Source organism: Salvelinus alpinus, chromosome 13, assembly GCF_045679555.1.
Source record: "Salvelinus alpinus chromosome 13, SLU_Salpinus.1, whole genome shotgun sequence".
Lineage (NCBI taxonomy): Eukaryota > Metazoa > Chordata > Actinopteri > Salmoniformes > Salmonidae > Salvelinus > Salvelinus alpinus.
Genome location: NC_092098.1, coordinates 20,418,162 through 20,429,606, shown reverse-complemented (window position 1 = coordinate 20,429,606; position 11,445 = coordinate 20,418,162). Strand labels below are relative to the sequence as shown.

The following is an 11,445-nucleotide window of genomic DNA, read 5'->3' as shown; positions in this document are numbered from 1 at the left end:
GGAATAAATGTGAATATATGCAAATTGGCCTCACCTATACAACACATATACAGTGACTTGCGAAAGTAATCACCCCCTTGGCATTTTTCCTATTTTGTTGCCTTACAACCTCGATTTTGGGGGGGGGTTGTATCATTTGATTTACACAACATGCCTACCACTTTGAAGATGCAAAATATTTTTTCTTGTGTAACGAACAAGAAATAAGACAAAAAAAAAAAAACTTGAGCATGCATAACTATCCACCCCCCAATGGCAATACTTTGTAGAGCCACCTTTTACAGAAATTATAGCTGCAAGTCTCTTGGGGTATGTCTCTATAAGCTTGGCACATCTAGCCACTGGGATTTTTGCCCATTCTTCAAGGCAAAACTGCTACAGCTCCTTCAAGTTGGATGGGTTCCGCTGGTGTACAGCAATCTTTAAATCATACCACAGATTCTCAATTGGATTGAGGTTTGGGCTTTGACTAGGCCATTCCAAGACATTTAAATGTTTCCCCTTAAGCCACTCGAGTGTTGCTTTAGCAGTATGCTTTGGGTCATTGTCCTGCTGGAAGGTGATCTCTGTCCCAGTCTCAAATCTCTGGAAGACTGTAATAGGTTTCCCTCAAGAATTTCCCTGTATTTAGCGCCATCCATTATTCCTTCAATTCTGACCAGTTTCCCAGTCCCTGCCAATGAAAAACATCCCCACAGCATGATGCTGCCACCACCATGCTTCACTGTGGGGATGGTATTCTCGGGGTGATGAGAAGTGTTAGGTTTGCACCAGACATAGTGTTTTTCTTGATGGCCAAAAAGCTAAATTCTTTCTCATCTGACCAGAGTGCCTTCTTCCATATGTTTGGGGAGTCTCCCACATGCCTTTTTCTTTAAGCAGAGGCTTTTTTTCTGGCCACTCTTCCATAAATCCCAGCTCTGTGGAGTGATTTATTTGCCTGTCATCCAGGCAAAGGGTGGCTACTTTGAAGAATCTCAAATATAAAATACATTTTGATTTGTTTAACACTTTTTTGGTTACTACATGATTCCATATGTGTTACAGGGTTCAAGTTCAATGTCTAATTTAACTGATGAATGCTTAATATACTGTATGAAATAAATACTTACACTGCCATAAATGCAATGACAAAAATAATTGGTTTTATCGCTGCCTCCAGCTCAGCCTTGGGGCGGCGATATTCTCCAGCCTGTGCTCAGGGTCCTTCTCCGTCCAGAATCTCCACCCAAGTCCAGGAGTCCTGCGATCGCTGCTGCTGCCCGTTACCACGCTGCTTGGTCCTTTGTTGGTGGGTGCTTCTGTAACGGCTGTCTTCCTCCTCCTCTGACGAGGAGGAGTAGTAAGGATCGGAGGACCAAGGTGCAGCGTGGTAAGTATTCATTATGCCTTTTAATGAAAACGAAACTCGAACAAAACAGCAAAACTAACGATAAACGAGAATTAAACGAAACAGTCCTGTCTGGTGACATACACAAAGACAGAAAATAAGCACCCACGAAACACAGGTGAAAAAAGGCTACCTAAGTATGATTCTCAATCAGAGACAACTAACGACATCTGCCTCTGATTGAGAATCATACCAGGCCAAACGAAAAAGAAAAAAAACATAGAAACACGAACATAGATAACCCACCCAACTCACGCCCTGACCATACTAAAACAAAGAAATAACAAAAGAACTAAGGTCAGAACGTGACATTATGTCACACGATTTTGGACAAATCTGCCAAGACACCAACCATGATAAAGGGTTAAACAGGTTTTAAATCAACTTGGGAATTTCATTGAATATAGCTATGATCCCCCCTTATGTCTTAATGTAATGACATGAAAAAAATTGTCAGATTGTTATCAATTACTTATCAACAGCTGTAACAAGTTGTCTAGTGTAGGAAATCGTCACTGATAATCTAGTTTATAGAAAGACCCATATACTGTAATTCAGTTTTTATGCTTGATGGAAGATTGAGTTTATTTTATTCAAAGCTAATAGAATCACACGAGCCTATAACGTTTTATTTGTCTTATTATTATTGTCACGACTTTGGTCGAAGTCGGTCCCTCTCCTTGTTCGGGCGGTGTTCGGCAGTCGACGTCACCGGCCTTCTAGCCATCGCTGATCCATTTTTCATTTTCCATTTGTTTTGTTTCATTTTTCCACACACCTGGTTCTCATTGTCCCTCATTATGTGTTGTGTATTTAACCCTCTGTTTCCCCTATGTCTTTGTGTGGTATTGTTTATCTGTGTTGATGTATGCGCACGTTAGTCTGGTTGCGCTGGGTTATGTGTACCCGTTTTGTATTTCGTGTTCATTGTGCTGTGTGCTTTTGGTTCGCCTGAATAAAAGGCTCCATGTGCTACCAAATAGCTACCTGCTCTCCTGCGCCTGACTTCCTTGCAGCCACTTACGCATACCTGACAATTATACCCCCTTTTTCTCACAATTTCAATTATGATCTTGTCTCATCACTGCAACTTCCAAAAGGGCTCGGCGAAGGTTGAGACAAGAGTGCTCCGAAACATTACCCGCCAAACCATGCTCCTTAATAACTTCTTGGCTGAAATCCCATTAACGGGATCGATATGACAACAGCCAGTGAAAGTGCAGGGTTTGGCGGGTACTTTTAATTATGCACTATGAAAGTGCATAATTAAAATTCCTCAAACATACAAGTATTATATACCATTTTAAAGATAAACTTGTTGTTAATCCCACCACAGTTTCCGATTTTTCAAAAGGCTTTACGACAAAAGCATACCATGCAATTATGTTAGGTCAGCACCTAGTCACAGAAAAACACAGCCATTTTTCCAGCCAAAGAGAGGAGTCACAAAAAGCAGAAATAGAGATAAAATGAATCACTAACCTTTGATGATCTTCATCAGATGGCACTCATAGGACTTCATGTTACACAATACATGTATGTTTTGTTCGATAAAGTTCATATTTATATCCAAAAATCTCAGTTTACATAGGCGCATTATGTTCAGTAATGTTTTGCTTCCAAAACATCCAGTGATTTTGCAGAGAGCCACATCAATTTACAGAAATACTCATAATAAACATTGATAAAATATACAAGGGTTATGCTTGGAATTATAGATAAACTTCTCCTTAATGCAACCGCTGTGTCAGATTTCAAAAAAGCTTTATGGAAAAAGCAGACCATGCAATAATCTGAGTACAGCGCTCAGAGACCAAAACAAGCCATACAGATACCCGCCATGTTGTGGAGTCAACAGAAGTCAGAAATAGCATTATAAATATTCACTTACCTTTGATGATCTTCATCAGAATGCACTCCCAGGAATCCCAGTTCCACAATAAATGTTTGTTTTGTTCGATAAAATCCATAATTTATGTCCAAATACCTCCTTTTTGTTTGCAAGTTTAGTTCACAAATCCAAATTCACACAGCGCAGGCACTTAGTTCAGACGACAGTTCTATTACAGTTCGTAGAAACATGTCAAACGATGTATAGAATCAATCTTTAGGATGTTTTTATCATAAATCTTCAATAATATTCCAACCGGACAATTCCTTTGTCTTTAGAAAGGAAAAGGAACGCAGCTAACTCTCACGGGCGCACGCCTGACTGAGCTCATGGCATTCTGCCAGACACCTGATTGAAACAGCTCTTATTCTTTCCCCCTTCACAGTAGAAGCCTGAAACAAGGTTCTAAAGACTGTTGATATCTAGTGGAAGCCTTAGGAAGTGCAATCGGACCAAATTCTACACTGTATATTGGATAGGCAAAGACTTGAAAACCTACAAACCTCATATTTCCCACTTCCTGGTTGGATTTTTTTCTCAGGTTTTTGCCTACCATATGAGTTCTGTTATACTCACATACATCATTCAAACAGTTTTAGAAACTTCAGATTGTTTTCTATCCAAATCTACTAATAATATGCATATCTTAGCTTCTGGGCCTGAGTAGCAGGCAGTTTACTCTGGGCACCTTATTCATCCAAGCTACTCAATACTGCCCCCGAGCCATAAGAAGTTTTAACACCTGCCCACTTAACCCGAAAGCCAGCTGGACTAATGTGTCAGAGGAAAAACTGTTCAACTGACGTCAGCCTGCACCCACCCGGCCCACCACAAGGAGTCGCTTGAGCTCAATGAGCTACATAAAGCCACCCTGGCTAAACTCTCCCCTAACCGGACGACGCTGGGCCAATTGTGGACCGCCCTATAGGACTCCTGGTCATGGCCGGTTGTGACACAGCATGGGATCGAACACAGGTCTGTAGTGACGCCTCAAGCACTGCAATACAGTGCCTTAGACCGCTGCGCCACTCGGGAGTCCTTTCTTTGTCTTATTTTCTGTGTCTCATTTCAAAGTTATGCCACATGCTGGTGGATTTATGGTTGTTTTCTTTGCTGTGCTTTTCACTAGGTAACTCAAAATATTTTCAGTAAGTCTTGACAGGGGACAGGCCCGTTATGATATCAGGGTCTTTGTTATTTCCCCTCATTATCATATAAAGGACATTGTGTTGCATACTATTCCCCCGATCTGTGTTCAGCTTTTGCCTATCATTAACCAAACCTTTAATCTAGAAAGTCATATGATGCTACCACCTCTTGACTGTTTTGTTGCTAATATGACTCAGAGTCAAATGGATCTTGTGTCAATAGAGATGCCTCATCATGGGACCAAACATCATCATTGATGTCACATTGATGTAACAATCATCCTCCTGGATTATTAAAACTTTATTAAAACTTAGTTAATACCTTCATTTAATTAAATTTAAAACCAACCAGTTATCATAGGCTACCTACGGTACACTACAGACCAACCTGATAGTGCTATTCTAAGCTAATAGACTTGTGTGTGTGATAGAATGTTGCTCCATGAAGCCTTCTGTTGCAGGAGCTTGCACAAAGGCAACCCCCACTGAGCCAGCAAGCCGCTCTGACCCTGGTCTGAAACAATATCTCTCTCACTCACCGGCACTTAAAGATCAATATCACTGTGTGTGTGTGTGTGTGTGTGTGTGAGTGAGAGAGCGAGCGAGCGAAAGAGAGGGGGGAGAGAGAGATACTTCTGAAGGTATTTCCTCTTTGCCCCTCTGTCTGTTTTTGGAACCCTGCAGTTGTTCTGGAGCAGGTGGGGATGACATTGAGGATATTCACAGACATTCACACAAACATGCAGTTTCCATACAAGTGTGCACATACGGATTGCCTAAACCACACACACACACAACATAATAACCCCACTCACAGTATTATTATGACAGACAAGGGGGGCGGGGCTGAGTGGAGAGAATGTTGGAGGGGAGGAGATTTGAAGAGAGTCTTGAGAGAGAGACAGAGAGAGGGGTAGACCGAGAGAGAAACCTGGAGCTTGCACAGAAATGTGTAGGCTTGTTTATGTACTGAGACTGTCTCCACTTACTCTGACAACCAGAGTTATAGATGAAGAAAGCCAAAGAGACTGATAGAAAGATATTATTAGTGGCTGAAGGACAGAGACAAATAGAAAACGAGATAAAGAAAGAGAGACAGAGAGATAGGAGGAAGTAATAGAAACACAGGCATTATGCTGCGGTGGGTTCTTATTGCCCTGTTTCGCTTCTTCAGGGGAGCAGGACGGCAGGTGTTCCCGCCAGTGGAGGAGAGAGCGGCGTACTCAAACTCCGTACAGGTAAGACTTTGCTCTCCTTATCTGCCCTCTTCCAGCACCAGGACATACAGTACTAACCAGTGTCCCAGCCTCACACCGTCTGTCTCCTGCCACCAGTATCTGTAGTCCACAAACTTAAGGACTGGCTTATGACAGTCTCTGTGAGATATGATCAGTCACCATAGTGACAGCTGTCAGTCAACAGCAGTGTGCGGGTTTCTTCTTTTTTATAATGTTTCAACTAAAATCCGTTGCATGCTGTAGTGAGTAAATCTATGTGAGAGAGAGATGATTCCCACCAGCTCAGAGTTGGAAGTGTTTATAATTTCCATGCTCAGCTGATTGGTAGAGTCATCTGGTATGGCTGTGCTGTTTAGATTTGTCAAATGCAGGTGGACTTTCCGATTTGACCAAATGGTTCATGTTTTACTGGTGGCAATGTGGAGTGTTTGTGTATCTGTGTCTTAGTCTGTGTGTTAGAGGGACGTTAGCCACCTGTTAGACCCCCCCTAAAATTCTACACATTTTGCCATCGGGTAAAGATAACAATTTGCAGTTTTATAGCTAATCTCATGCTATTCTACATATTTTGCAATGATTCTAAAAGAGTTGTGCATTTTTAAGCTAATTTCCTGCAATTCTACACATATTGCCATGGGGCAGAGAGGAACACGTGCAGTTTTATAGCTAATCTCATGCTATTCTACATATTTTGCAATGATTCTAAAAGAGTTGTGCATTTTTAAGCTAATTTCCTGCAATTCTACACATTTTGCAATGAGGCAGAGATAATTGAGCATTTCTAAAGATATTTTCCTGCTATTCTACACATGTTGCCATGATGCTGAGAGAACATTTTGCAGTGTTACAGCAATTGTTATTATATTTTTACGTCTGTTCGGGGAGGGGGCCTACCATAGAAGTCCAATTCAAATACTAGAGGGGCCATGTCATAAACCCTCAAAGTTCCAGAATGGGGTGAAAATGGCAGCCATATTGGTCAGGGAGAAATCCAACCCAGTCTAATTGGAATAAATGGCAGTAGAGGCATAATCCAGATTTGACTTATGCAGGAAAGTAAAACAAAGAACAAATGTTCATATTTTTGTATTCTTGGAAAGCTGAGAGTTATTATATGATACAATATCAGTACTTATCTAAGTCCTATCATCTACTGATTCCAGCCAGTGTATGGCTGTGGATTGACTGCATTGTTTTAATGGAATGTTGTCATAATGGCAGTTAATTTGAAAACTTAATGGAATCATTCCTATAAAACTGGCTGGCTACCTAGCTAACAAACATACAGTGCAGATAAATTCTTCAAATTCATTATTTTACACAATATCTTATCACAGCACTGGCAAACCATGGTTGAACAACTCCCTGACCAAAATGGCTGACCTTAATCCCATCATAAGAAGTTTCATGGCCATTCTAGTATTCTAATTCCTAATTCTATGGGGGCGACCTTCAGGGGGCCCCCAACCCCAAATGTACAGAACCAATCAAAAGTTTGGACACACCTAATCATTCCAGGGGTTTTCTTTATGTTCTACATTGTAGAATAATAGTGAAAACATCAAAACTATGAAATAGCACATATGGAATCATGCAGTAACCAAAAAAGTGTTAAACAAATCAAAATATATTTTATATTTGAGATTCTTCAAAGTAGCCACCCTTTGCCTTGCGGGGGCTGCTGGGGTGTGTGGTATGCCAGTGCTGTTATTGTAACATTCATTTGAAGTTAACAGTGTAACATTGTGAAGTGTAAATATTGCATATGACTTCCTTCGGCCCTCTGATGCTATTTTAGTTTTAGGAGAATTCACAAGGAACTCTCGTCAGACCCTCATACACAGGCTTCAGAGCTGCAGGAGAACAGATCAGATACAGCTCTTTTACAGCCACAGAAGAATATTTTAGTGAACTTTCAGTGTTGGTAATGTTTTTCGTAATTTATTTCAGCTTTTTAAAACTTGTTTAATGTCATCCTTCTCTCTTTCTGGTACATTTAGTGTAGAAGCTGCCCCTCTTCCATATTGACTGTCTGCATCATTAGCCTGGTCCTTATTGCTGTGCTGAGGAAACTTGTTTGGCTAGTGGGCATTCATAGCTGTCAGATAAGAAAGCAGCTTTGGCTCAGTGTTTATGTGTGTCTGCATGGGCGATTGTGTTTATTTTAGCTTTATTCATAGTGAACAGTGGCTGGTTGAAATGCAGCAGTCAGTGTGATGGAGGATATTATTAGTTTTACAAGCAGTGATAGTCAGACAGTGATAGTATCCTCAGTCCCTGGGGTCCCACCAGGCAAGGTGAATTAACCAGGAAAGGTTAATTATCCATGACTGGCTGACAGGCTGTTATTATGACTCTCCCTACAGGGTAGAGCTCATTGTCTAGGGAAGGACAGTTTGTTTAGCACAGAAGCAAGGATATTAGCATGAGGGCCACTTACACATGACATTTCTATTTGTGATTGAACTGAGTATCAAACCCTGAGAGCAAACATGTACTTACTCATGAAAGGGCTTACTGTACATTGATTCTGTTTTGAAGTATCCCAGTAAGTCAACAGAGCAATGGATTCATCTGTTCTCAGCCTCATTTCTAGCCTCGCAAGCCTCCCGATCTCGCAAGCTTACATGAATGTTCACTGCACAGTCTTGTAATTACAAGGCTACCTCATTTGGGCAATTATAATCATAACCTTTCCACCTCACCCTTGTATTACAATCTCTTCACTGGTCTGTTTTCTTGTTTTGGGAGTGTACACTTAGAAAGACTCACAACACCATCATTGTGTAGTAAAACCATAAAAAGTAGTGCACCTATGGTGAGATCTGCTGTTTTAATGTAAACCTAATGTAAATGTTATGATACACTGAATGTATTTAAAAATAGACTGGAAGTACTCTGAAACACCCAAATTGGTTCTTTAATCTGAATAATTGTGTTCTTAAGTGAGTGTTGGGAAAACACTTTTGGTGTTTCAGTGCATTTAAAAGGCAACATTAAAACATTAAGAATAAGTTTTGGCAGACTGTCTCCCATACAATCAAATGGTTTTAAATTGTAAATGGTTTATAGCATAAATATTGATTGAGGATTTCATTAAATATTTTGATTAACATTTTAAAGAAGACACTGGGAATTGAATAATTTTTCCAGGGTAGACTTTGGCACTAATTATAGGCTACAGTTGCCAGGCCCATTGTGAGATTATAAATAATGTTACAATCAAAATGTTTAGGGTTATGTAAGTTATAGCAGAGGTCACATGTGTATAGTGGGCCTTCATCAATGGCATTCATGTAAGAAGGTAGTTGTGAAACCGGGTCTCCAACTTGTCAAAACACTGCCTAAGTGCACTCAGCCAATCTTCAAGACTAAACTGGTGTGCTAAACCACCCTTGTTACACTGAGCACTGGAGCCCGTTCCAGACTTGAGATGAGTAGACATAACATGGACTCAAGTCATGTTAAATCACCTTATCTCAAGTCTGAATAGGGCCTATAGAGAATAGATTTTTGTGAAATTCCACCTTTATTATGGAGTGAAAGTTGGACAGGGGAGGCAAGAAATGTAACCCCTGAATGCTGGGGCAGTAAGATGGCAAATGTATTTGAAATGTTACCCACAACCAGACAGCCTCATACCATATGAGGAACTTGGTCCCCCATATCAGAATACAAAATGTTTAGATTAAAGGAAAAATGTAAACTTCAACCATTGTGCTGCCATGCTGTTCAGAATTCAACACACTATCATAGCTTATTGTGAAAAAGACACAAATTACTTATTTGAAATTCATGACAGGCAGGCACACTGTCACGCCCTGACCATAGAGAGCCTTTGTTTTTCTATGGTATAGTAGGTCAGGGCGTGACTGGGGGGTTTTCTAGTTATTATTTTCTATGTGGGGTTCTAGTTGAGTTTTTCTATGTTGGTGTTTGGTATGATTCCCAATTAGAGGCAGCTGGCTATTGTTGTCTCTAATTGGGGTTCATATTTAAGTAGCATTTTTTCCACCTGTGCTTTATGGGATATTGTTTTGAGTTAGTGCACGTAGCACCTCTGTAGTCACGGTTCGTTGTTTGTTTGGTTCTTTCTTTGTTGTTTTGTGCCTTTTCAAATAAATCTTATGTGGAAACCATATCGCGCTGCAGTTTGGTCCGATAATTATTCCAGCGAACGTGACAGAATTAACATAATGAGAATCAGAGGGTTAAATAGGGAAATGATAATAACGTAATGGGAACCAGGTGTGTACAATCAAGACATAACAAATGGAAAAAAGAAACGTGGATCGGTGGCAGCTAGAAATCCGGTGACGACGACCACCGAACGCCGCCCGAACAAGGAGAGGCACCAACTTCGGCGAAAGTTGTGACACACACAAAAAAGTCCATTGTGTATTACACAATTTTCTTTCTTCAAAACGTATTTGTGTACATTACACAAATTCCAATTAGTTGTGGCTAACATTTGCTAAGCTTGCTAGGTGGCTAACATTAGCTAGGCCAAGGGTTAAGATTAGGGTTAGGGGTGAAAGTTAGGTTTAGGGATTAGGGTTAAAGTTAGGGTTAGGTAACATGCTACAGTAGCTAAGTAGTTAAAGGGTTAAGGTTAGGGTTAGGTGTTAGGTTAAATGGTTAAGGTTAGGGAAAAGGATTAGCTAACATGCTTAGTAGTTGCAAAGTAGATTTTTAAAAAGTAGTTGTAAAGTTGCTAAAGCTGCCCATGATGAGATTCGAACACCCAACCTTTGGGTTGCTAGACATTCACGTTAGGCTCTCGACCAACCTCCCTCCTATCTGAAGTAACCTACTATCTGTGATTGAAATGCACTGTATACAAAATCTTATACTGCACACTGTATATAAAATTGTGTACAGCACACAAAATATGTTTTTTTCTTTGTGTACCTGTCACAAATGTCCAATTAGCTATTTGTGTCTATTTCAAAATAATCTGTGATACTGGGTTGTCAGAATTCCCCCAGTCTGAGGCATGGAGGTGAAGAAAGGGCATTCGTGGCAGCTCTGCCCTCTAGCAAACTCTACAGATGAGTAAAAAACAGGCACGTTTGTGGATGCCTCCCCTGTATTCGGGTCCTTCATGAACTCAGACAGGTGAGAGCACACCAAATGCTCACAGGAAAAGGTGAAGCGAGACGTTTTACTCTGCCCAAAATCTGTCCATGAAAATAAGCCCACGAAGTGAGGAATTTTTGTATGGAGGTCAATGAGAGAGTGTTTTGGTCCATTTTTGGGGGGAATTGCTAACTTGCTACGTGAAGCTTATTTGATCGAAGATAAGTTTTGTAATGGTTAGGTTGTTACAAATGCACTGATGTAAGAGGACGCATGTAGCATTTCGTCAACTTACCCCAAAACAACTTTATATCGGAATTGTGCTTGTTGTCATAGATAGAGGACTCATCATTGCTATAACCCGTTTTAGCATGGACATTGTCATTCAGGGCTTCCACCGTTTTAAAGTAGTCAACTGGGTGGGGATTCCTATGAGTTGGGAGCAATCAGCCAATGAAGGAATTGACTACTTTAAAATGGAGATAGCCTCAATGGCACAGATATAAAGATGAGTCCTCTATCTATCTCAATTGCCTGTTGTGGACACACATATTTGCCCTCTCATTGACTAGAATGATCCCACCTGATCTTGCTTCCTCCCGCTTGCCTTCCATCTTCGATGACATGTTTTTTCATTGTTAGTAGTAACAAGACTATCTTGTCAATATAATAGAAAATCTTTGACGCTCAGATAAAACT

At 40.5% G+C, this 11,445-nt stretch overlaps 1 protein-coding gene across 1 annotated transcript in view; it reads left to right on the top strand.

The window, feature by feature from the left end:
- Positions 1-5,338: 5,338 nt before the first annotated feature.
- Positions 5,339-11,445, top strand: part of LOC139537312 (cGMP-dependent 3',5'-cyclic phosphodiesterase-like) — a 47,313-nt gene continuing 41,206 nt past the window's right edge. The window contains exon 1 of the mRNA XM_071338475.1: positions 5,339-5,667. Within this exon, the coding sequence (XP_071194576.1) occupies positions 5,563-5,667 (105 nt within the window). The 5' untranslated portion in view covers positions 5,339-5,562. The remainder of the gene's footprint in view (positions 5,668-11,445) is intronic.